Genomic DNA, 26195 nt, shown 5'->3' on the forward strand with positions numbered 1-26195 from the left:
AATCAGCACTGTTTACAATAATTACACAAATACATGTGCTCAGATAGTAATCAGTTATATTTGTGTCTAATATTATCTTTTTATCTTGCAGCATCTTATCATACGCAACGTTGCTGCTCAAGAGCCTTGAAGCCAGAATCACAAAAAACATCAAAAATATTTAAGAGTTCTCATTTGCAGGTTGTAAATGTTTTTCCTAAATTGCAGATTACTAGAAGATTTTCCACTATTACCTGAAACAGCCTCGAGACAACAGTGGTTGTGATTTGGCACTATTTTAGTAAAACTGAATTGAATGAAAACAAGTTGCTCTGAACCAGTAACTTGACTAATAACATCAATAAAAGCTCAGTTTCAAGTTTAATGTGTTCTAGGATGCCCTCTGGACCCAGTGGAGGTGGTGAGTGACAGGAGGATGGCGGCTAAGCTGTCGTCCCTGTTGGACAACATCTCCCACCCCGTGCAGGAGACTCTGACAGCTCTGAGCAGCTCCTTCAGTGGCTGCGGCACCCACAGTGTGGGACGGAGAGATTTCGCAGGTCTTTCCTCCCCACTGCTGTCCGACTCCACAGACTTTAACTGATCAAACACACACATCCACAAATGTGCAATAACACTAATGTGCAATAATCTTTTCTGGCATCGTTGTATTTTTACTCAGTTGTATATAGCATTTGTATTCTATTTTTTTCATATTGTATATTTTATTCTACTGTATATAGTATTTTATTTTATTCTATTCTGTACAGTTGTGTACTGTATTTATTCTTATTGTATTCTAATTTTTGCTTCATAACTTTTGCACTGTCCACTTCTTGCTGTGACAAAACAAATTTCCCACATGTGGGACTAATAAAGGTTATCTTATCTTATCTTATCTTACTTATCTTAATTTAAGATAACATAATGATTTTCTAAATTATATCCATATTTATATAAAATTAAGGATAAACCGTGGCTGTCTCATGATTCAAAAGTCAACACCATGAGTGCACAGAGTTTCTCAGTCAGAACCTGGCTCTTCCCCATCCTGTCCATTTTCAGAAAGTTGGTGGGGATCCACAACCTAATTGATGACATCAGTCTTTTATATACAGCCTGTGAGCTAAAACCAAAACCTAACATCAAAGAATTGAAGTTGACTTTACTAAATCAACATGTCAGTTAAATAAATCACAAATTCCACATTAAAGGCAGATGTCGTCCTTCTTTCCATTTTGTTCCAGCATTTAAAGTTATTCTGGATGACTGGGCCATTTTTCAGACTGGTTGGCCAATGTTTTAATTGAAAATACTTTTTCCCAGCAATTTGATATTTGATGGAAAATTATGTTTAACACATTAAAATCAAAGGAGCTTACAAAGAAAAGCGTCTGGACTTCTTTAAGTTGCTTGAAGACGTTTCACCTCTCATCCGAGAAGCTTCTTCAGTTCTAAGGTCAAATGGTGGAGAGTCCCAGATTTAAACCTAGTGGGAGTTTCCCCCCACAGAGGGACAAAAGGACCCCCTGATGATCCTCTAATCGCCTGAGCCAAGGTGTGGAACTGGGTGTGGGTCCCAATCAGCCAGAGTTTCGGGTGAGCTCGTTGTGAAACCTGGCCCCACCTTATCATGCGAATTCCTGAGGTCAGATGGCCCAGGATGTGAGTGGGCGTTAAGGCGTCTGGGCCTCAGGCCTCAGGACTGGACACACACACCCCAGGTGGGAATTGATCTGGCAACCCTCCTCTCCACTACGCTACCCAGCTGCTAGAAACTTGACCAATACCAAGGGCTCAGAGAAGAGCAGGTGAAGGTAACAGTGGTCCCAGAGGTAATCGGAGCACTCGGTGCGGTGACTGCCAAGCTAGGAGAGTGGCTCCAGCAGATCCCAGGAACAACATCGGAGATCTCTGTCCAGAATAGCGCCGTCCTAGGAACAGCTAAGAAACTGTGCAGGACGCTCAAGTTCCCAGGCCTCTGGTAGAGGACCTGAGCTTGAAGGATAGACCGCCCTCAGGGGCAAGAGAATCAGAATCAGAAAGATTCTGATTCTATTTATCTCCAATGGGCAATTAAGATATATATATAGAGAGATATAGATATATAGATATATTCCATTAACTGTCCCACATACTGACAATGGGTGTACCAGGATTTAGGATTTATTTGTATACTTCATAACTTTTATCTAGTGCTGCATAACAGTGAAATCAAACAAACAAATAAAAAAGATTTAAGAACAAAAAAAGATGGAATATTGACGCGACAACAGCAAAGAAACTTTATATTCGGGTTCTTATACGTCAACAACCAATAAATAAATATAAATCTACAAATTACAATTTAAAATACATGCTTACATGTTTCCTTTGACCAATTTCCCAATGAATATTAATATGCAATTTAAAATATAACCTTATAGCTGTTGTTTTGGTTTTTTGTGCTTGTGGTTTTAGCATTTAGTATTCGAATGAAAACAATCAGCTATCAGATTCTTTAATGTCTTTTTATTTCAGAAAATAAAGATTTGGAAAAACATTTTTGTCATTTGCTTTATGGATGTGTTTCACTTGTGAAGTGTTATATTACAACAATAATATTTATTTCCCTTTTTTATATGTTGCAAAATTGCTAACCAGCATTTAAGTATTGCTTTGTTCACTTGCCTTTGACCGTGTATTTATGGACAGTGTATTATCATAAGCAAACCACGCTACAATCATTCTAATCAGAAGATGAAACTGACAGATAAAAATCACATTATGTAGTGCTGCCATATTTCTACTGAATTATAATGCATGTGAGTATCAGATAGTGATGCCTAATGAGTTTTTAATGTGCACTCCATGCTCACGATAGACACGAGGTCTCCTCCTCCTAGCATATTATCAGGTTTTATCACACTTGGCTGTCTCTGACATCCTCTCGTTTAAACAGTCAGCTTCTCCAGTAAGTGAGGTGGAATAAAGGTGTAGTCCATCTGCCATGTCAATGACAACCGTCTCTTAAGACGAACCTAAAACACAATCAGTAATTCTACATGGACGGAGCGATTTGCTCTCATGTCTAGCCTGACAGACGTGGTGCCAGCTGTGTTTACCAGGACATTGTGCGTTATGAACATAATCACTTTACCAACCCCTGCCTACCCGTTATGGATGGCACTTGTCATTTACAGAGGAGAGCCCTGGGCCATCAGTCATCTCTATGTGTGATTGTGTTCCTGCACAAGTGTTTCATTGTGTTTTGTGAGGGTGGGGCTGGTTGGGCTTTTTTGTACATTCTGTCCGTCTGTGGAAAGCAACAAAACAAGATTTACTCAAATACAATCACTGAACAGAAACATTTAAATGCAGGACTGTGAGCATTCAACAATTACAGCTCACACAGCTAATCAGCCATTACATTCAGAGCAGACACTGGGCATCTATAACTCAGTCCTGCTGCCAAAATATTAGTCACCATGTAACAGCCAAGCCATTTTTATAAACTGTGGTATGACTTTATTTAGAACTCCACTCGCCCAGCAGATGTTTTGATTCTCTTCATTGCAACGACATTAAAAGTCTATTCACTTGTATCCACTTTTTAAAAAAAAGATATTAAAAATAACATTAGAACACACACATTGTACATATGTTTTAGACACGTTTGAAGGAGGAAAGCAACGTAATACTGTGAGTAATTCAGTTATTCAAAGTATGAACAAAATTTAGAAATGAGTGGACTAAAAGCAAAAGGCACCCTTTCGATGTACACAAAGGTCAAACGTGCTGTGTGCTCTAAACTGGCAGTTTCGGTTCTAATCTTTATACAAAGTGCCAACCTAATTATATTACAATTATTTTCCAGTACCAGCACAGCATAAGCTAATACTTCCTACTGCAGCAATTTGATTGTAGAGATGCTGATTTGACGATCAAAAACACAGACTGTTTTTTGGGGGTTGCCAAAAGGATTACATTTATACTACTGATACTGGGTGATGAGCTCACAAGTGAGTCGAGCCACAGTAGCATCTACCCAGCAATCTTAAAACTTACTTTATTGAGTTTTAATCTGCAGGTTTCTATCCAGCATCCTGAAATTGGTCCATTTAGAGTAAATTTAGAGTAAAATCGACATTAATATTGTTTTCACTAATCAGATGATAAGAGCACATTTTTATTATTAAGCTTATGTAAGGAAATATATAAGGAAGAAGAGATGATTCACTGAGAGTGTCAGGTCAGCATTTGCAATATGGCATCCAGAAAAATAGGAAAAGTTTTATGTAAAACTTTTTATATATCCAGAATTTGGTCCCACAGTGCTATTATTATTATTAGTAGTAGTAGTAGTAGTAGTAGTAATAATAATAATAATAATAATAATAATAATAATGATGATGATGATGATGATGATGATACATTATATTACATATTATTTATAGGTGCCTTTCAAAGTACTCAAGAACACTTTAAATACCAAAATCACAGTATGTATATGCAAAGAATTTAATAGTTCAACACAAAGAATTAAATAGTTCAACCAATACAGAATCAAACAGAACAAAGACGCTTGAACAGATGTGTTTTAAAACTGGCATTAAAATAGAGAGGGAATCAATATTGCAAGTGCGGTGCAGGAAAGAGTTGGAAAGAAGAAGGACAACTTAGATGAAAGCCCTAATATCCATGGTGGTCAGTCGATCAGGTGGTATAATGAAAGTAACAGCGCAGGATGATCTCAGAGTATGGGAAGGAGTGGCAATGTGCAGAATATCAAAGAAATGTGGAGCTTTATAGGGATACTTGAAAGTAAGATGCCGAAACTTAAAATGAATGTGATATTTTACAGTTAGCCAATAAGGCTATTGGAGGACAGGAGTAATATCTTCTACAGATGGGGTTCTCGTAATGACAAGAACAGCCCCGTTATGAACCAGTTGAAGGCTATGGAAAATTTTGTTTGATAAGTCAGAGAGGATCGTATTACAATAATCAATACGAGATGGAACCAGAGCATGTGCAAGTATAGCAGTACTGTTAGCTGTAAAGGCTTCACTGACTAATATTGTGTAAGTCGAAATATGCAGACCGAGGGATATTATTGCTAAATCGTTTTTCAGTATTTGAGGAGTTATTGAAAACGACATCTGTCAATACATAGAGAGAATTTATCACAATGATCCAAAACAGTTTTACTTCCATTTAGGACTTCTGTTTTGTTTAATTTGAGAAAATTAGCAAACCACCACAATTTAATCTCACATAAGCAGTCACTGGAAAAAGAAAGTAGGAGAGTGAAATTAGGCTTAATGGACAGAAAGAGTTGGGTGTCATCAGTGTAAGAATGGAAATGGATGTCACTTTTTTTTAAATGTGACCTTAAGGCTAAAGATAAATAATAAATAGAAGAGGGCCTAAGACAGAGCCCTGGACAACACCAGTGACAACTAGGCAAATTGTAAAATTGTACATACTGATTACAATCTGAGCGATATGATTTAAACCAGGCACATGAAGTGCCAACAATATTGATATATTCTAATCTCTTTAAAATATATATATATATAAGAGAATATGAGAGATTTACGGAAGAGGATTAGGGCCACTGAGAAAAAAATCTGAGAAAAAAGTCAGAATTCTGAGAAAAAAGTCAGAATTCTGAGTTTAAAGTCAGAATTCTGAGATTAAAGTCAGAATTCTGAGAAAAAAGTCAGAATTCTGAGTTTAAAGTCAGAATTCTGAGATTAAAGTCAGAATTCTGAGAAAAAAGTCAGAATTCTGACTTTTTTCTCAGAATTCTGACTTTTTTCTCAGAATTCTGACTTCTCAGAAACTTCTCAGAATTCTGACTTTTTTCTCAGAATTCTGACTTTTTCATCAAAATTATTTTTTTTTCAGAATTCTGAGATTAAAGTCAGAATTCTGACTTTAATCTCAGAATTCTGATTTTTTTTCCCTCAGAATTCAGGAAAAGAAGAGAAAAAAAGACATGCCCACTTTTTTTCCCCAGTGGCCCTAATCCTCTTCCGTAGAGACTGCATCAAAGGCAGCAAGCAGATCGAGAAGCACAAGAATAGGTAAGAACCCAGAATCAGCTACCATCTATGATTTTGACCGAGTGGCAGGAACTCGACTGAAATTGTTTAAACAGATGATTGTTAGAAATGTGAAACTAAATCTGTATAGCAACAGATTTTTTTTCAACAGTTTTTGACAGTAAAGGTGAATTAGCAATTGGATTACAATCATTTAGGTTTAAACAGTCTGCACCAGGTTTCTTAAGAGGTAAAGGAATAAAAACAGATATTAATGAAGACCCTATAATGTTGATTAAGTTGGGATTTCACCACAAGTAGGACATGGGTCAATGTGACAAATACTCAAAATTCATGAGTTTGACACTAATAGGGGAAGAAAAGTGGGACTCATACAGTGTACTATATGTGGAATTACGTAGAGACAGCTGCTGATGAATATTACTAACCTTAGTATTGAAAAAGGCCAAAAAATATTACACTGCTCATTGCAGTAAAACTGTGGTGGAAAATTGGTGGCTGAAGGGTGTTGTACAATAAAACAAGGAAAACAGCGATAGTATTCCTTTCACCAGACCTAATTAGTGCCGCATAATATTCCATATTCTTTGATTGCAGTTTTAAGTTGGTGTGATTCCAGGGTGAAACAGGGAGCAGAGTGAATGAGAAAGTCTGAGTTCTCAAAGCAACAAAAGTATTCAGAAAACTGTGTACTGCATGATTGTATAAAAAAACACTTGTTCATCAGGAGAAGATAAGATGTTCTACAGTTCTGCGGAACAACACTAACAGATAATATCAAGAATATAGCCCTCAGAGTGAGTTGGAAAATCAATAAATTAGTAGTTACAAAACTACAAAGACCAGATGAGAAGGCACTTATAAGAGGTTTAGTGACGGTGTTCATATGTACATTATAATCACCGGATAAAATAGCATTAGAGGATATGGAACAAACTAAATTTGCAAAGTAATTTACAAAGACCTCATTTAGCTTGGGCGTTCAGTACACTGTAGTAAGTGTATACTGGGAGGAGGCCCGCTGATTTGTAAGACAATAGCCTCAAATGAGGGATAATGAGGAAAAGTTTTAGAGGATACTTTCCACTTCTTGTTGTAGAATGAGATCCCAGGAGAAATACCTCGATTTAGCTGTCCAGAATTAATCTCAAGTAAAACTCACAGCACTCAGCAAATCACACAATAGAGGAGTTGGTGAGTGACTGAATGTTAAATAACCAGAACGACAGTTTGTTCATGTCAACTGTGGCATTAGTCAACCTTGACAGGTTAGCCAGCAAACTGTGGTCAACAGTCCATCGAGATCGCTGTGGAGGTAGAGTGCAGACTAGAATGATAACACTGGATTTTGATCATGACAGTTGAAGTTCTGTTAAGAGCCACAATTTGTTTTGTATTTTTGATGAAAATGACAGAAAATATCCAGGTGATGATACAGTGGTGGCTCAGAAGAATGAAGTCAAAGCTGAAGAAGCTTGGCTTTCATGTAATGAAATGCATCACAGCGATGTTTTTAGTTTGCAGGTCATCAATCAGTCATCTGACCTGCAGATGACCATAGATGGTACAAAATAACATTATCAAAGTCAAAGTCGTTCGTCACTACAACATTCACATTAGTTGATCAATGGTTAATATTAAATTAAATTAAATTAAATATTGATTAGTGCATCGTAAATGTATCTAATCTATATTTTATTGTTAGTTATTATTACTTTATAAAATCAATAGCAATTACTACCACCTTATATCAATCCAACAGAGCCGGGAGAATTCTCTTTGGGTTCACAACATGAGCTAACACATAAAATTGCCAATAGCTGCTACAGGTTTGCTTTCAAGTGAAACACAGATATCCTGGTGTGTCAGTTTGATCAATAGCTGACCCTCACACCATAAAAGCAATAACAACTGTTTCTTGCAGATAAAACAGGAGCAACATATTAAGAGAGTGTTCCATGAATAATGTGTTTCATTGACTTGGTCTCCCGTGAAGAGACCACATGAAACAAACAATTGCCAGAGGTTTGTTCATAGGCAAGTCACTTTATTGTCTGAAGTTACTGCTGTGCAGGATTCATGTTTGGTCGAGACTTGTGTTTCCTTGACTTTTGAATTTCAGGTGAATTTCAGATTTTGAATTTTGGCAAGCATGGTCAAAGCAGCCATCGCTCTGCAGAGGATCACACACCGCAAAGCTTTTTATGCATCTTATTTGGAAGCAGCTGACCCCATAAGCGAATTAAGAACAAAGCACTAATTCAGGAAATGACTGTGGTGATTGCTGCGGTGATTGCTACAGAAAAGAGCTGAGATCAATGAGTCCAGATTATTTCCGACACTCTCCCGGGAAATTTCCCAGTGTCTCATGGGTTTCTGTCAGTTTATTTGCTAATTGTGCATTCATACATTTAAACATTTATGCTGCCATTACTCCAAATATGGACATAAAACTTTGCTCAAATAGATAAACAAACATCCACCATCAATAAAACACTTAATGACAAAATTTCTGAATCAGAGGGTGAATAATGCATGAACTGCTTCATGATTTCCAATTTCTGCCTCAGTCAGTATGTTGCTCGCTTGATCTTGTATTTCCGTAATTGCTCTTGACACAATTTTATGAGCAGGCCACGGACAAAACAAAATAAGCTCCAGAGAGAGGCCCCATCAAAACACACTCACTCACTTTTATACGCAGGTGTGATGGAAGCTCTGTTGCATTGTGGGTGCTCAGAGACATCATGGTAATGACCTGTGAACTATATTTTACATCACCATCATCTACCAACATGCCCAAAAACACACACGTCCCAGTCCAAAACAGTGGTTTAAGAGCTTGTTCTCTTAACCTCGTCATTGGTTGGTTTGGCAACTCGTCTATTTTCTAGCCAGTCTGGACACTGAATAGAGGCTGCATGGAGTGAGATACAGAAAAAACAGAATGGCAAAACAGACGTGGACATTAAAAATTGTGTTTCAATCAAATTGTTCGGTTCAGCTTAGAGATTTTAATAAAAAAGATGATCTTTAGCACATGACATTACTTCAAGTTATTGCTTCTTCAACCTGGTTTCAAGCTTATATAATAGGTATAAAGTCAGCTTTAGTTAAGGTTAACAGAATGAATGGTGATTTCAGTCACCACTGGGTGGGCGTTGGATGTGTAAAGTGCTCAGATCTTCAGATCTTCTTCTGTCTTTGTGTCAAAGAATACACATGTAGTTTAGGTCTAAGTGAATATTCAGTCAGCTAGGTTTCAGGTCTTTGCTGTTATTACAGTAAATATAGCCGTGCTCTTTTGCGCTTTCTTTACCCAATAACACAAAAGCCAAATGTAAAAAAAGGGGGGCGAAAGAAAGAAAAGACAATTTGTGAGTGGTAACAGGAGCAGTTAATTCAATTCAATTCAATTCAGTTTTATTTATATAGCGCCAAATCACAACAAATGTCGCCTCAAGGCGCTTCATAGATACAGAGAAAAACCCAACAATCATATGACCCCCTATGAGCAGCACTTTGGCGACAGTGGGAAGGAAAAACTCCCTTTTAACAGGAAGAAACCTCCGGCAGAACAAGGCTCAGGGAGGGGCGGGGCCATCTGCTGCGACCGGTTGGGGTGAGAGAAGGAAGACAGGATAAAGACATGCTGTGGAAGAGAGACAGAGATTAATAACAGATATGATTCAATGCAGAGAGGTCTGTTAACACATAGTGAGTGAGAAAGGTGACTGGAAAGGAAAAACTCAATGCATCATGGGAATCCCCCGGCAGCCTACGTCTATTGCAGCATAACTAAGGGAGGATTCAGGGTCACCTGGTCCAGCCCTAACTATATGCTTTAGCAAAAAGGAAAGTTTGAAGCCTAATCTTAAAAGTAGAGATAGTGTCTGTCTCCCGAATCCAAACTGGAAGCTGGTTCCACAGAAGAGGGGCCTGAAAACTGAAACTGTTAAAAGGTTTGGGAAGTTGGCAGCGGTACAATTCATAAAGCAAAAACATCTAACCCTAACAGAGGAAGAGAGGCATTCATCACGGCACTGAAAATGAAAAATCATCCTAAGACTGTGCTTGATAATACACTGTAAGTTTAAAAAGTAAACCCTCTGTGTCTGTGAAGGTTCTCAGTCATCCAGGTCATCGTAGTCAAAGGAGCTTGCAAAGAAAAGCGTCTGGACTTCTTTAAGTTACTTGAAGACGTTTCACCTTCATCCAAGAAGCTTCTTCAGTTCTAAGGTCAAATGGTGGAGAGTCCCAGATTTAAACCTAGTGGGAGTTTCCCCCCACAGAGGGACAAAAGGACCCCCTGATGATCCTCTAATCGCCTGAGCCAAGGTGTGAAACTGGGTGTGGGTCCCAATCAGCCAGGATTTCGGGTGAGCTCGTTGTGAAACCTGGCCCCACCTTATCATGTGAATTCCTGAGGTCAGATGTCCCAGGATGTGAGTGGGCGTTAAGGCGTCTGGGGAGGGAACTCAAAACTGGATTATAGATGGCAGAGAGTTGGTGTCGTAAACCACCGCCTCTGTTCAAAGACGGTCGCTCACAGTGGACATAGATGGCTTCTCTGTCCAAAATGTGAACATTGGCATCCTTGAAAGACCCCCTTTGGCAAAAAACAAACTGCATTATCAATAACAAACTTTCTATGTTCCCGGTGTGTTTGATTTAAAAGACATTTCTAAAACTAGAGCGTCTGATGTCACACATTTTATCAACTAAAAAAAAGGTGGTAGGCATGAGACGTGAGAGACGGCGATTGTGTCTGTGATTAACAGGATGCGAATGTGTCTTTGAGACTATTCTCACTCCATGATCGATACAAAATACTGTTTTGAGTCAGGAGGAAAAGTTCACCAATCTAAAAAAGAGTGATTCAAGAGGCTCAACAGCACCAGAGCATCTTATTTTCTCCCGAAGGCCAGTGCCAACCAGTGTCACTGAAAGAAGATTAAAGAGGACAAAGAGAAAAAACCTGTTGACAAGTAGACAGCAGAAAAACACTTTTGGAAAACACTGAGAAAAACAAAAAGGTTTGGTTTTGAGACACCGCGGCTCACAATCTCACATACCCGGTGTGGTCTTATGCTAATAGTATTTCAAGATATATCAACATCCACATCAGTTTTAAAGAAGCAGCCTTCAAATTAACATTTAGATGGAAGTGACACTTCAGGACCTCGCGAGTCAGAGATCGGGAAAGAGTGAGTGCAAAAAAAACGGGTCCATCAGAATCATTTTACACGCCTCAAGGAGATGTATAAAGTGGAGTCCGAGTTAAAATCACCCACTGATTTAAAAGCCTATTAACTCAATTACTGACAGGTGTGTCTTATGATCTACCGTGGAGAAGAGACTAGATCTGCTTATTTTCGTCTATACGTCGCCACAAGCAACAGTGATCAGCAGGAACCGCCGCTGAGTGTGTGAAGGCGTTCACACTTGTAGAATACCCTTTGGACTCAACGGACAGAGACTCTGATCTGTAAGTCCGGCCAGCATACACGCAGTCGTAGCTAAATGTACACCCTGCAATTTCTCCCACTTACAGTCTCACTCCTTCTTCTCAGCCTCACACAATAAGCTCCTCTGTACCCGTCTGATCCTGTATTTTTTCACAGCATCACTCCCATATAAGGGCTGTGGCGTCACTGTGAACCTCTCCCCTCCTTCCCACAAACAGATGATTGGCAGCTCCATTAAAGAGAAAGGCGAGCAAAAGGATTACGACTGTACTCCGCGCTCTATGTCCTCTGCCAAGTACGCAGCTACACAGATGTATGAATCTCTATCCTCGTGTCCTTACGTGGACCTCCAAATAAACTGAGCTGCCAAACATGTTGGAAATTTGAACCAAAGAAAGCCACACAAAGTAACACACACATGGAAATTATTATCCTTTCTTTTTCCTTCTCTCATTCTCTTTTTCTATGGGTTCCACAGCAAGGTTACCTCTATCCATTCAGCCTGTTAATTCAATAAGCATTGCAGAAAAAGCAGGATCAATTGGCTTTTTCCTTTTTAATTATCAAACAGGTTGAAAACCGAGGATATTTTAGGTGGACAAGGATGTGCCACTCTTTATACTCAGATAAATATCTGTGAGATATAGAAGAACATGATTACATGAGAGGTTTAAACTTTAACAACACTTAACTGCTGCAAACAAAGATTGGAATGAATTTAGTTGGCCAACGGATTAGTCACTATAATAAAAACAGAAATTTGGCATGCATGGAAACAGTTTCAAATTCATTCGCATCGAATGACCTCATCATGGTGCTGGTCTGTGTTTTTGTTTTTCTTTCATATACACCTTCACCTATAGCCACCATGGTCTACCTGCTGTTACTGAGCCAGCTGTGAAAGTCCAGCTGACCTGTCAGGACTAGAGATTATCCAGCTGTCTGCAGCTCTGAGGGAAGCGCACACATAATGACAGTTCAACAGGCTACTGAGTAGGATGGCAGGATTGGATGACTTCCAAATGTTGTAAAGCAGAAAGATACAAGACATTATTGTTCAGCACTACGCAAGATGTGTGCCTGTAATGTTACCTGTAGCAGGATGTCAATGTTGGCTAACATAATCGATACAATATATCTACTCACCTTGTCATTAAATGAGAGGCTTTCCCTGCAATTGCATGCTGTGGAAAAACAGCCACTGGCAGTCTGTCCTTGTGTTACTGGGTTGCTTTGATTACCAGGGGAGATAAGAAAGAAACACTCATCAATAATGCAAAAATGCAATTAATGACTTCCCCACTTCTGACGGATCTCCCATCCCGGACCCCTGCACTGCTGCAATCCCCACCCTGACCCATCCCCGCACGATTACAGACAAGAACAAGACAAATATGGAAATGGGAAGCCATTTCTTAACATGCGAAAGGCACAATTTGGATTCCATCTTAATGCTTCGTTGTCAGGGTCACACCCTCTCACACCGGTCCTAAATCTCCAGACCACAGTAATTGATGTGCATGACTTGCCTTTGCCTGCGCTACAGTTTGAATCTCAAACTTTGCTTTGCTGAAGAATTATGCTTGTTTGCATTCTGAAGGCGCAAACAAACACCAACACAAGTCTAATTGCTTGTGTAATTGCAAGAAAAATTATAGGTTTGGTACTTGCACTAAATTTGAGCCATTTTCAGAGGCTGGTGAAAACATGTTTAAACATGTTTAAACAGGATTTCTGTGAATGCTGACAGTATTTACTAAATTTCCAGGCTATGCTGGATTAATTTGAAAAAGTAACAGTTCTTGAGCATTTTACCCATGCAGTTTTTCACTCACAAAAAATGTATAAAAAGTCCCTCAGTGGTTGTCAGGTGATGACATTTCATCTCAGCACCTGTCGAACACCATTTAACAGAGATTTTAGCAAGCTCGAAAACAATTTCAAATGATGTCTGAATAACGTGTTACTCATTGTGTCAGGACTGGTATGAAGATGTGTCTATCCAAGCTCAGCTCGCCACGTATAGGCTCTAAAAATGGTTGTGCTGATAATATTTCTACCCAGTGATATTAAACATATTTAAGTCTTCCTTTCAAACCAGCAGAGATCAATTATATATGGTATATTTTATATTCTGTCTCCTAAAGAAATTCCATGTTGATGTAAAATTAAAAGCCATTAAAATGATTAATTGACTTCTGTATCCTGACTTCTATAGATATAGCCTTATCTTTTTCCAAATATATTCAGTGATGTGCTTCAGACCACGAAAACAAACATCCTCGTCACGAATTCTAAACTTTTCTCTATTTTTTTTTTCTTTTTAAAAGGGTGTGTGCGTGTTTTGTGTGCAGTTGCGGGGGGAGGGGAGGGGGGACAGACGCTCTCATCATCATCATCATCATCATCATCATGACCATCAATGAGTAGGCTCTGTAGCCTTCAGTGCAACGTGATAAAAGAGTACTCCACCTACGCTGCTGATTGGCGTTACGCAGGTATCCAGCTATTATTTATTACCCCAAAGCCCAGACGCTTCATTTATCCTGACTGGCTCTCACAGCGGGATCTAGCCGATTCCACTCTACTTTGCACTTGGGCGCACTCAGCTGACTTACCAACCGCATTATCTGCTCGACAGAAAACAGGTAAAAGCTAAAAAAAAAAATGTCTTAAAGCTTAAAAATGATCTTTAAAATAACATTTAAACTGTTATCTTGTTGTGAAAGAAGACAGTTTAAGGTTTACTTTAACTCTTTGGTAAAGGAACAGAAAGAAACACTGCGTAAAACTACTGTCTTTGATCAATATGAATCTGTTATTTACTGATTTTGAACATTTCTCTTCAATCTAACTTTGCAAACAGTGAATTGTGCGTTTTTACGCACCGATTGGATCGCGCCTTGAGCGCAGTGGATTTCTTAATGAAAATGCAATGAATTTCCCCATTACGAAAACACCTTATAAAACTAATTGTTTTTGCACAGGCGACACCAACAAGATGAGAAGAGGTTTGCTACTGGTGACTTTTTTCCTCGTCATGGAATTTCACTACAGCCGATGCAGATGCGACGAGCCCGGATCGCGCAGATCAACTTCAGATGTAGGTTCCCGGGCGCGTAATAATAATAATAATAATAATAATAATAATAATAATAATAATAATAATGGATTGCATTTATATAGCACTTTTCGGGACCCCTCAAAGCGCTTTACAATTCCACTATTCATTCACTCTCACATTCACACACTGGTGGAGGCAGCTACAGTTGTAGCCACAGCTGCCCTGGAGCAGACTGACAGAAGCGAGGCTGCCATATCGCGCCAGAGTCTGAGAACATCTTTTAGAATAATCAGATTTTGTTTTATTCTTCTCATTATTGCAGCAGACCATAGGCTTAGAGAACTTTAAGCGGAACATCCTGAAGAGATATAATGACTTGGATTATGACAGCTTTGTGGGTCTGATGGGCAGAAGAAGTGCAGGTTAGTGTTTTCGACGGGCGAACATGACCAGTTTAAAATATATATATATATATGATGACAGTAATGCTGAAGCGATGAACTAAAGAATAAAATATTTGCTGCAATGTTTCTGAAAATCTCACCGGTCTTTTGTTTTTGTTTCATTTTCTTCATCAGACGCTGACGCTGAACAACCGTCCCAAAAAAGTAAGATTTTGTAATTTACTTATGGCGTAAAACGACTGTTTAAAATTGCCATGAAATATTGAATTTTGCTTTTTATATATAAGGGGAGATGGATGACATTTTTATTGGACTTATGGGACGGAGAAACGCAGAGACTGGTGAGTGTGTGACAAGTGTCTAATATCCATGTCCTTTTAGCTTTGTCGCCTTTCATAGTCATGTTTTCTATGTATATGTTACAGATAATGGTGCCTGGAGGAGAGAGTCTCCAGAGAGGAGAGGCATTTTTCTCAACAAGTGCAGGCTGAGGTGAGTGCTTCTTCAAATGTCAGCTGTTTAGAAAAAATAAGTTAACGATCATCCTGCATAATTAAGGATAAAACCGATTTCAGACATAGAACTTCGGAAGATTTGTGGTGTTTTAAAAAGGACTGGTTTATGCACACCATCTGCATGCTTTTCATTTCTTCAAGTAAATCTCTACTTGTAGTTCTCACAGTGGATTTTTAGGGTACTTATGTCCATGTATGTTTTGTTTTTTTTCCTGCAGGTTACTTCAGGGACTGTAGACACTGAGAGTTACTTTCATTTGGCTACAATGACAGAATATCACCGAGAACATCAACAGCAAAGCAAATGTCTGATGGAAACAAAAACACACATGATTCCCACTGTACCCGGCTTATGAAAGTGACAATGTACCAAGCATATTGTACGGTTTTATTTGGAGACAAAGCATAATTAGAAGTAATAAATTCTATTTCTTTATCGTGTCATTCTTTTTCTTAAAGTTCAGAATAAATGTAATTTTTATACGTAATTCATTCATTTAAATGTTGGTGCATTTCCCTTGTTGTTTAAGTGATTCTTCAAGCTGTTGTCTCATGTTGAGACAATAATGTTCAGTCACAGTGTTGGGTTAAATAAAATCAGGTGCTCAAGCGGTTCAACGGGGGGTTTCAAATATACTCTGAAAGGTGAAAAGAAAACACTTTATTTTGCATTTCTGAAACAAACATTTCAAACATCCTGGCTCTGGTTTTAAAGCCTGTGTTAATTAGCTTGAGTTACAAACGAAATTTAAACAAAATTAATTTATTAACTTGAAGCATTTTATGCCAAATTACTTAATTACTCACAATTAATAATAAATGTCATACATCTATTGCTTTTTCCTGCATAACTCCAAGCACATCGGCTGTGACAATAAATTCAAACACAGATGATGTCAAATATAATTAAGGCTAAACCAGATGTTCCTATTGGTTGAACACAGCTGAGACATATGTAGCCTCCACTCAAACATCTCTTATCTTTAACAACTCGCTCATGTTGTCATGACTTGTTAGTGCGCAGTAAAAGGGTTCTCTGAAGAAGTCTTTTCACCACAGTTCTTCTTGACTAACAGAAGGAAAGTAGCCACAGGTGCTCCTGATGTAGTTTCTGATGGCGATCACTGCAGTTAAAACACATTCAGCATCATCTAAAACACAACACAGCTAATACAATACAGCGTTTTATTCAACTGCAGTCCTGTTCACAGTGAGATGGGAGTTTAAATTCTCCGTCTCCTTTTCCTCTGTCGCCGTATCCTCTTTGGTTTGGTTTCCACTGAGAGAAAAGGCAACAGTCGTGCGATTCTTTCCATCCTTCACCCCTTGAACTGCTTTAAGTCCCGCTGTTACAGCCGTCTGCGAGTGTGGGCTGACATTCAAACCATGACGTAAAGAGGGCTGGTAGCGTGGAATATAACCGTACGCCCTTAGATGGTAGGTGTAGTACTCCATCACGTACATCAGCTCTGCTTCGATATAATGAAACGATACAGCCAGGTCTGAGCAGCACTGCGGACCCTAAGGAAGAATAACACGCAGGTTAAAAACAAACCACACACAGAACAATAAAAAGCAACTTACTCAAAATATGTTAACGATGAAGTATTGATATTTTTACTATACGAGTAGCAGTCACCGTCCATAATCACATTGATAGTCATTGCTATTGTAAACCACTGAGTTTTGCTTTAATGCCTGAGAACATGATCAGTAATCGTCCTTGTACAAAGCGTACGACACTCTCTGCTTTCAATCTCTGAACTGAAATGTAATTTTCAACAAAATATTGGCTTTAATAAAGACAAATAACCACATACGGTCCAAAGAAAAGAGAGTGCTGCACAGTAGGGCTGCCAGAAACGATTATTTTGATAGTCGACTAGTCAGATCATCATCCATTGGACATAAACGTACAGCTTACTGCACCAGCAGCATCTGCTCTTATATAACTATCATTAGCTTACAGCTTGAAGTGTTTAAGGTATGTGCTAACTAAAAATAAAGACAAGATGATAGTTTATTAAATTTTAATGAAATTTGCAGATTGTTTCGGTGAAGTTTAATAAACTCCTTGCTATCTAAAATATAACAGGACACCGGAGTAAATTCTCGAGCATCTCACACTTCTGATAATCAGCTGTCTGCTTGATGTTTATTCAGCTGTGTAAAAACTATAACTTTAATCTCAGCCAAACCGATTTACTCAGGAACAAATAAAATACTGAAAAAAGCCAAACAATAACATTTTTGAGTTATGTCTGTGAAGGTTCTCAGTCATCCAGGTCATCGTAGTCAAAGGAGCTTGCAAAGAAAAGCGTCTGGACTTCTTTAAGTTGCTTGAAGACGTTTCACCTCTCATCTGAGAAGCTTCTTCAGTTCTAAAGTCAAATGGGACCCACACCCAGTTTCACACCTTGGCTCAGGTGATTAGAGGATCATCAGGAGGTCCTTTTGTCCCTCTGGGGGGGGGGAATACTCCCACAGTCTGGGACTCCCCACCATTTGACCTTAGAACTGAAGAAGCTTCTCAGATGAGAGGTGAAGCGTCTTCAAGCAACTTAAAGAAGTCCAGACGCTTTTCTTTGCAAGCTCATTTTTAAGTTATCTAAGTGACTTATATATATTTAACCTGAGTAGCGAAAGACGGTGGGTTTGAAAACGATTAGCCGGGAGTCCGGTGTTCTCACGGCTCTAGTGAGCCTAGCCCCCGGCTAGCTATCGAGCTAGTGGGTAACAGACGTCTCCAAAAACATCGGAGCGCTTTTGAAAATATGTGGTGTCTTGATAAACTGAGCAGATATCTGAGGTTTACACAGCTACATTCTCGCCTGAAAATATGTTAAACATTTATTTTGTGACCCAGAAAGAATAATAAGAGTAATATTAAAACTAACTACCGTTTCATAAACGGTCACATGTTGTCACAGTTTTTCCTTTTCATTGTCTGAGGAAAAAAAAAGATAATTGTGGCTTAAAAATATTAAAAGTACATTTACGTTCTTATTACCCTTTAAAAAAATAAAAATAAAGCAGCTCCATACTCAGGCAGACAGCAGCTGACAGCATCAGTAATGAACCTGCCTCATTTTAATTGCAAAGGACAATAGATTAGTTGCATCATCAGCAACAAATTGACCAATTTTCCCCTCATTTGACAGGACATTGTCTGTGCTGCCGTCATCTACTTTAAAATGAACACTTTCTTTTTTCCAATTCAATTATTGTTTGCGAGGGTCAGGCACACAACTCGAATGTGTCAGATACTCACATATTCATTTGTTTCAGTCAGTACTCTTCTGATGATTCATTTAAATCAATGCCTATATTTCTAATTCAAAGCAAAATATACAAAACATCAGGCGACAGTTTTTAAATGTGATTCTAAATAATTAAATAAATAAATAAAAAGATATAATTTGGTCAGAATTATTGATTATTCCTTCACATGTTCAGAGACCATGTTCGGTGTGATTAAATCAGTTACTTGGTTAACTGACGAATCCTGCTTCGGGTGATAACCGTAGATGAAGTGTAGGTTTGGAAAGGCTTACGTTTCACTCATACATTTGGTCTGGAAATCAAAGCAAACTTTCCACTGAATAGCTGAATAATTTATTTACTTATTTATCAGTTTATTTAAGTATCACCGATGAACAAGTGGTCACGTTTTGCAACGCTCTTTGAGCCAAGTAGTTTTAACCACTTTACTCTTTAATTTATCATATTAGATTTGTGTCAAGCATAGCTTTTCTTTATTCAGCCTTTTGAAGCATGGTGTCACCTGTAATTTGTAAAACTGTGCTTTCAAAGTAGTTTCCTCAACCCTTGATAACTTGGATTACTGTGAAGGTAGCATTAATGCTCAACAATATACATCCATTAGCCACTTCATTAGATTTACCTTGCTAGTGGCATTCAGATCTGCCTTAATACTGGCATATATTCAACGAGGTGCTGGAAACATTCCTCAGAGATTTTTCTCAATATGAACCTGACAGCATCATGCATTTGCTGCAGATTCATGGGCTCCACATCCATGATTCTCCTGTTTCACCACAGCGTTCTGTTGATTGGACAGACAGTGTGCTATCCTGCTAGAAGCAGCCATCAGAAGATAAATACACTGTGGTGATAAAGGGATGCAAATGGTCAAAAATAATAGTAATGTAGACTCTGGCATTTAAACAATGCTCAGCTGGTGCTGTGCCAAGTGTGCCAAGAGAATATTCCTGCGATACAGGCAGGATGGGACCATACCTTCATGTTGCTATGGCAATTTCTGACCGGACCATCCAATTGTCTTAATGAGCCTGTGCAAGACTCAGTTTTCTGTTGGCAACCAGTGTGGTTTTCTACTGCTCTAGAACATCTGCTTCAAGGCTCAAGATGTTCTTCTCCATATCTTGGTTATAACAAGTGCTATTTGAGTTACTATCTGGCTATTCTCCGTTGACTTCTGCATCAACAAGGCATTTTCACCCAGTGAACTGCCTCCCACTAGATATTTTCTCCTTTCTATGTGAACTGTACAGATGTTTATGAAGGAAAATTCCAGTAGGGCAACAGTTTCTGAAACACTTAGGCCAGCCCATCTGAAACTGTCTTCCCCATTCTGATAGTCAGTTTGAAAGTCTCTAGGTCATCATGATCAGGTCTACATACCTACATTCACTGAGTTTCTGCCATGTGATTGGCTAATTGGCTACAGTATGTGCGGCCAAACACATTTTGGAGCAAATTATGTTGCCATCCAAAGGAAGGCCTTTTTTTTTTTTTTTTTTTTTTTTTTTTAAAGAAAACGCCTTCCTGGTTTCAGTCAGAATATTGCCAAACCAAATTTGCCAATATTCTGATTGCATGTCTCCATATTTAAAATGTTAAACTGGCTAGCTTACAAGTCCAGATACGCCATCGATTGAAAAGGTTTGGCATGGTGTGACACTAAAATTCAAAGAAGGGCTTGAACTGTCGGGAGACAGACACTATCTCTACTTTTAAGATTAGGCTTAAAACTTTCCTTTTTGCTGGACCAGGTGACCCTGAATCCTCCCTTAGTTATGCTGCAATAGACGTAGGCTGCCGGGGGATTCCCATGATGCATTGAGTTTTTCCTTTCCAGTCACCTTTCTCACTCACTATGTATTAACAGACCTCTCTGCATTGAATCATATCTGTTATTAACCTCTGTCTCTCTTCCACAGCATGTCTTTATCCTGTCTTCCTTCTCTCACCCCAACCAATCACAGCAGATGGCCCCGCCCCTCCCTGAGCCTGGTTCTGCTGGAGGTTTCTTCCTGTTAAAAGGGAGTTTTTCCTTCCCACTGTCGCCAAAGTGCTGCTCATAGGGGGTCATATGATTGTTGGGTTTTTCTCTGTATCTATGAAGCGCCTTGAGGCGACTTTTGTTGTGATTTGGCGCTATATAAATAAAATTGAATTGAATTGAATTGAACTGTTGAAAAGTTTTCTATATCAAACAAAATGGTAAAACTATCACTTTCAAAGCCAAAGAAGCGGGCCGCCTTAGTTCTCAGTTTTGTTAAATGAAAACATGATACCACACAGCAGTAAACATGTTCTTGATCCAACTTTTTTTGAAAGTTTGTATGTGCCTGACATTAAATTCGAAATGTGATTATTTTTCTAAATGAGGAACTTTTTAGTGTTAGCACTCAATATACAGTCTTTGAAGTACTTTCAGGTAAAGACTGTAAACATTGTTGCCGATGTGACAGTAAGTGTAACTTTCACTAAGAAAAAAGTGTGTACACTTTTTTAAATGAAAGACGTCTGTCACTTGAATGGAAGACATGAGCTAAAGGATTAAAGGATTTCTAATTTAAGGTTCAGTCTGTCATCAGCATGACGTCCTAACCTAACTTGGCCCTTTCTAACAAGCTTAATCCACTCACTGTTTGTCTGCTTTATCTAAGCGCTATCTGTGAACTGGATTTTAGAAATGACCTTTATATAAAAAGATTTCTTTGTTCTTTACCACCACAATGTGTAAGCCCATTTCACTATTACTCGCTCAAAAATACAACTAATGTGAGGGGACTTGCCTCAACAATTGGGTAGTAGCAATAGCTCCAGTACCAGAAGCTCTTGGAGAACTTGCCAGTAAGATGGTGCTCTGGCACAAACGGGTGAAAAGTTTCTCGTTGCAAAGTGTCTCTGGAATCTCCTGCCAGAACACCCATCTTCTCCAAACACTGACCGAGAGCTAGGTCTTCCACAGGGGTCGTGTGTGTGCAAACTTTGGTTCGAAAGCCTTCCACAAATCTTTTGAGGGCTTCTTTACTGAGTACATAACCTGCTCCCCCACTCATGTAGCCTTGTTTGGTATACGGTTTGAAGCGCTTGCCAAAATAGATTGGTTCTTCGGAGGAGTGGTTGGACAGAATCCAGCGCAGGTTGTCCACTACCACATAGGTGTCATCATCCGCTTTTAAGAACCAGTCTGCTTCATTCCCGTGGTGTTCGTAGACGTAATGGAACGCTCGAATGGTCTTCCAGTAGAGCTGGTCACGGCCCTCCTTTGTCCCCAGGCCCACAGTGGGGAAGTCGGGGTCGTCCACAGAGCTCATGAACACGACGATGTTGCAGTGCCGACTCCAGGTAGCCCTGACATGTTGGGCCCTGCTCTGCAGGTTATACGGCCCCGTCATCACCCAACAGAGAACTCGTACTTTCTGATACAACATATCTGCCACCTGGCTGTCTTCACCTGGAGGGACACACGACAGTATATAGCAGTGTTAACTGGTATGCATTTGTCATTCTACAAGCCACACCACACTCTACTTAACACATTTGGATACATATGCAGTTAGTTCCCTTCCACATTCTTTCAGCTGTCATTATTTTGGCCATGCCAATTGGAAGTAGCATGAAAGCAATAGTGGAAAAAGTCCATATGTGCATCACAGTCCAAAGCAGAATAGGTATTATCATCAATTCAATTCAATTTCTTTATTGTCCCACAAGGGGAAATTAGTTTAGCAGCAGGATAAAAATAAACAGAACACTACTATAAAATAATAATGACAATAATAGTGATAGAAAGTCCTAGGACAGTTATTTGCCATTGAGGAGACAAGATGCAGTGGGGATAAAAGAGACCTGGAGTCTTTTAGTCTTCCTCACAGGTACTCTAAAACGGCGGCCGGAAGGCAACAACTCAAACTCACTGTGAAGTGGATGCTTCAAACAATTAATAATAGAATGAGCCTTTCTAAGCACATTTCTATTGTAAATGGCCAAAAGTCCATCTTGCCAGCGCCCTGAAATTTTGCTAGCAGTTTTTACCAGAAGTCCCAACCGATTCTTATTCTTCACCGTCAGGTTACCAAACCAGGCAGCGATACAAAAAGACGTCACAGATTCGATAAAACTTCTATAAAACAAAGACAACATCTCAGATGAGACATTAAAAGGTCTCATTTTCCTTAAAAAGAACAGTCTTTGTTGAACTTTTTTAGTAGTGGCATCAGCATGAGATTCAAAACACAGTTTATAGTCAAGTACCACACCTAGATATTTATAACTCTCAACAATCCCAATATCGGCAGTTTTAATGATAGTGGGTGATGAGCTATAAGAGGACTTCCTAAAATCAATAATCATGTCTTTAGTTTTTGACACATTAAGTGAAAGGAAGGACTCATCACACCAATTCACAAAATCATCTACAACCCAGTGAACTGGGTCATTATACAGTCTAAAGTAGACTTGGTGCTATTTCAAGTCAGTTGTGTCTGTAAACAAATCTCTAAACTTTAAGGCAAAGTTCAGTCATGGGTTTAGTTTCCTGCACTGTAAATATGTGAATGCTATTATTCAATTAGAAAAAAAAATGTATTCATAGAGCTGAATGAGTGTAACGCACCTGTACGGTGAGGAAGGTGCAGATTCTTAACAGCAGCTCCCTCCTTCCTCCAGCCGGTCGGCCTCTCCCTTACAGCGGTGACTTTTTCCTGAGCTCCTGACAGAACAGGGTAACTTCTCTCAAACCACACCTGGTGAAGGAAGAAGTACGTACTGCAGGCCCCTAAAATGAAGCCCAGCGAAAAGCCCAGTCTGGAGCTGAAGCCTTTCATGGCGATAATGTCTCCACAGCTGCCAGGTCCAAGTTATTGCATGTCTACATGAAACAGCACCACACTCAGTCAATTTGATGCACAGCCAAACCACAAAGGCCAACAAATATCAGTCATTAAACGTCCGTAAGGTGCTTGATAGCAGACTGGCTGCATGTAGTTGTACAATTAATTTTGCTATCATTGTTTTCTTTTTTTATTGCAATAATTTTAATATTATAATACTTAACCTCATGATTTTAGTCTTTAAAAAATGTCATTAAAAAACTATTTCAATGTTTATGAAGTCATACCGCGCTGACACTGCAGTAGACATGCGTTTAATGTATAATGTGCACAAATGATGACATAGTGATTAACTTCGCTGCTCGTGCCTAGAGATGCCGTTTGATTTATTATGGTGACGTCACTTCAAGACCTCCTTTTGTTTAGTTTAAAGACGGGATGATTCAAACTAATATTAGCGACACTTAAATTCAGTTTGTCGCTGGAGCAAAAAAGACTAGAGAAGCGCTTTTGACACGCACTTCATAACAAACTGTCAGCGGGCCGCTGGCAGTGTTTTTCATTGCGTCTGATGAGGTTAAAGACCCCAAATCCGAGACAGACGTTAACGATTAACGTGACGAGAAATGTTTATGGCAAAGCAGCTTCTCTCCTGTATGCTGCTCTTCTACTTTATCCAGACGATAAATAAAATGACGTGACAATCTGGTTACAATCATCAGGGATTCGTCCGTTGAGACAATAAATGAATAAACACGACAGAAACTGCTTGGCAGCAAAACGAGGCCAAAGGGAACCCAGATCGTTTCCCAAATGAAATAAATGAATACCAAAAGTTTCGTGTATGTCCACTGAGGAAATAAATGAGAAATAAAAGCCTTAAAGAGACTCCCTCCCTCCTGTGTGTTATTTACCTTTGCTGGGGATCAGTCATTTGTGAGCACGATGTGCTTGTCACCCCAAGGAGCAGCTAAAGTATTTCGTGAAAAACAGCACAAGGACGCTACACCTGTCGAGCACACGGCTACATGCAGCTCTCATTCACCCGAAATACTGTTTCTCAGTGACGTCCTCCCTGCACTGTGTCGCCAAATAAGATGATTACCAGCAAAGAAAAGCTTCTGTGTAGAATTACATTCTTCTACCTCGCGGTGGGTAAGCTCTGAAAATGAACGCTGCCATTGGTCGCCTGTCGGTGACGTATGAGGAAGCGCTCGTCCGCGTCCTGAGAAATAATAATTGTTTCAGATGATCGAGATTTGTTTGTCACAAGTGACACTGTTTTTTCGGAGACGCCGGTGAGACAGCTACAGGGTAATGGTAAACGATGGCGACGACTTGTTGTCTGCAAATAATCGCCACTAGGTGTCACCCTTACAACGGCTCCAAAAGGCTTCAAGCCAGCTCCAGCAATCATAAGCACTTTACGTTAATGCAAGCCACCTCACCAGAGCTACTGACTCCACTTTCAAACAGAACTCGGAAATTAAAGTGCATTCCGAGTCACCTGTTGCCCTGGATCCCCATTTCGTCTGAATGAGTGAGTGATGGGGGAAGTCAACATTGCAGACCGTTCAAGCCTGGAATGGTTTGATCACTGTTGTTTTCGGATGGATTTGAAAGGTTTTTGATAACAAATAAAGGAGTCTCTTTTTTTTTTGCCTGTCCCGTTTGGCTCTTCTGCCATCAGAATTATTGTCTAAAGGCGAAGAAAGATGCCCAACGGATTTACTTTACCAAATGGACCATCCCAGCCTTACTGTAATGGTCTATTCGATTCACCTTTTATTGTTTATTTTATTTTTTATTTTCACTTGCTAAATACGGGACCGACTTGACTGAGGAAAAGAAAGGGGAGAAAGAAAGAGGGAAAGAAAAACAGCAGAGAAGAGGGACGGGGATAAAGGGCAAAAAAAACCAAAACCCAACAAAATAAGCAGACAAAAAATACATCTATCAATCACCTGGATCACCTGTTGAGAAAGAAAAAAGAAAACAAGCAGAAGAAAAAGAGAGCACCATAATAAACAGCATCACGATGATATATGGGAAAATAACAGTAAATACTAAATATTAAACATCGCCTCTGTCAGTGCGCCCCAGAGCGGCTGTGGCTACAACGTAGCTTGCCATCACCAGTGTGTGAATGTGTGTGTGAATGTGTGGATGACTGGATGTGTAAAGCGCTTTGGGGTCCTTAGGGACTAGTAAAGCGCTATACAAGAGGCCGAGAGGCCGAGTGCACCCCACCCCCGAAGTGGCCCGAGCGAGCCCCAGGCTCCAGGCCCTGATAAGCAGCCACCAAGGAGTGAGCCGGTGTGTGCCTGGACGCCCACCCCTGGACACAAGGAACCACCAATGCACCGATGTCTGAGGGCGTCTGCCAATGATAGGGGAAGTGGTGGGGGGAGATAGGCCTCCATATCTTGGAGGGCCTGAGATGTCCCCAGAGAGGTGGCGTCTGATACCTGACCTGACATATAGACACAGACAAACAGGCACACACAGATACAAACATCCATTCCCACCCTCATGCTCTCATATGCAATTACTCAACACTCAACCAACGTGGAGACAGACATAGAGAGACGCTGTACACACAATCAC

At 39.5% G+C, this 26195-nt stretch overlaps 2 protein-coding genes across 4 annotated transcripts; one reads left to right on the forward strand and one right to left on the reverse strand.

Moving 5' to 3' along the window:
- The first annotated feature begins 13862 nt into the window (after positions 1–13862).
- On the forward strand, positions 13863–15921 carry tac3a (tachykinin precursor 3a). Its single transcript, XM_085145890.1, has 7 exons — positions 13863–14145; positions 14485–14600; positions 14884–14983; positions 15140–15169; positions 15253–15306; positions 15391–15457; positions 15699–15921. Exons 1-7 carry the CDS (start codon positions 13920–13922, stop codon positions 15715–15717), a joined length of 612 nt encoding a protein of 203 aa, XP_085002016.1. The 5' UTR covers positions 13863–13919; the 3' UTR covers positions 15718–15921.
- Positions 15922–16126: 205 nt separating this feature from the next.
- Positions 16127–24956, reverse strand: c1galt1la (core 1 synthase, glycoprotein-N-acetylgalactosamine 3-beta-galactosyltransferase 1, like a). Of its 3 annotated transcripts, none has more exons than XM_085145889.1 (4): positions 24734–24956; positions 23372–23626; positions 21546–22210; positions 16127–17001 (listed from the first exon to the last, which is right to left on the reverse strand). In XM_085145889.1, exons 2-4 carry the CDS (start codon positions 23580–23582, stop codon positions 16666–16668), a joined length of 1212 nt encoding a protein of 403 aa, XP_085002015.1. In that variant the 5' UTR covers positions 23583–23626; positions 24734–24956; the 3' UTR covers positions 16127–16665. The 3 variants fall into 3 exon arrangements, with proteins under 3 accessions (XP_085002015.1, XP_085002014.1, XP_085002013.1); XM_085145888.1 differs by having other exon boundaries at positions 24694–24956; XM_085145887.1 differs by having other exon boundaries at positions 24503–24955.
- Between the last annotated feature and the right edge of the window lie 1239 nt (positions 24957–26195).

Source organism: Neolamprologus multifasciatus, chromosome 20 (genome assembly GCF_963576455.1).
Source record: "Neolamprologus multifasciatus chromosome 20, fNeoMul1.2, whole genome shotgun sequence".
Lineage (NCBI taxonomy): Eukaryota > Metazoa > Chordata > Actinopteri > Cichliformes > Cichlidae > Neolamprologus > Neolamprologus multifasciatus.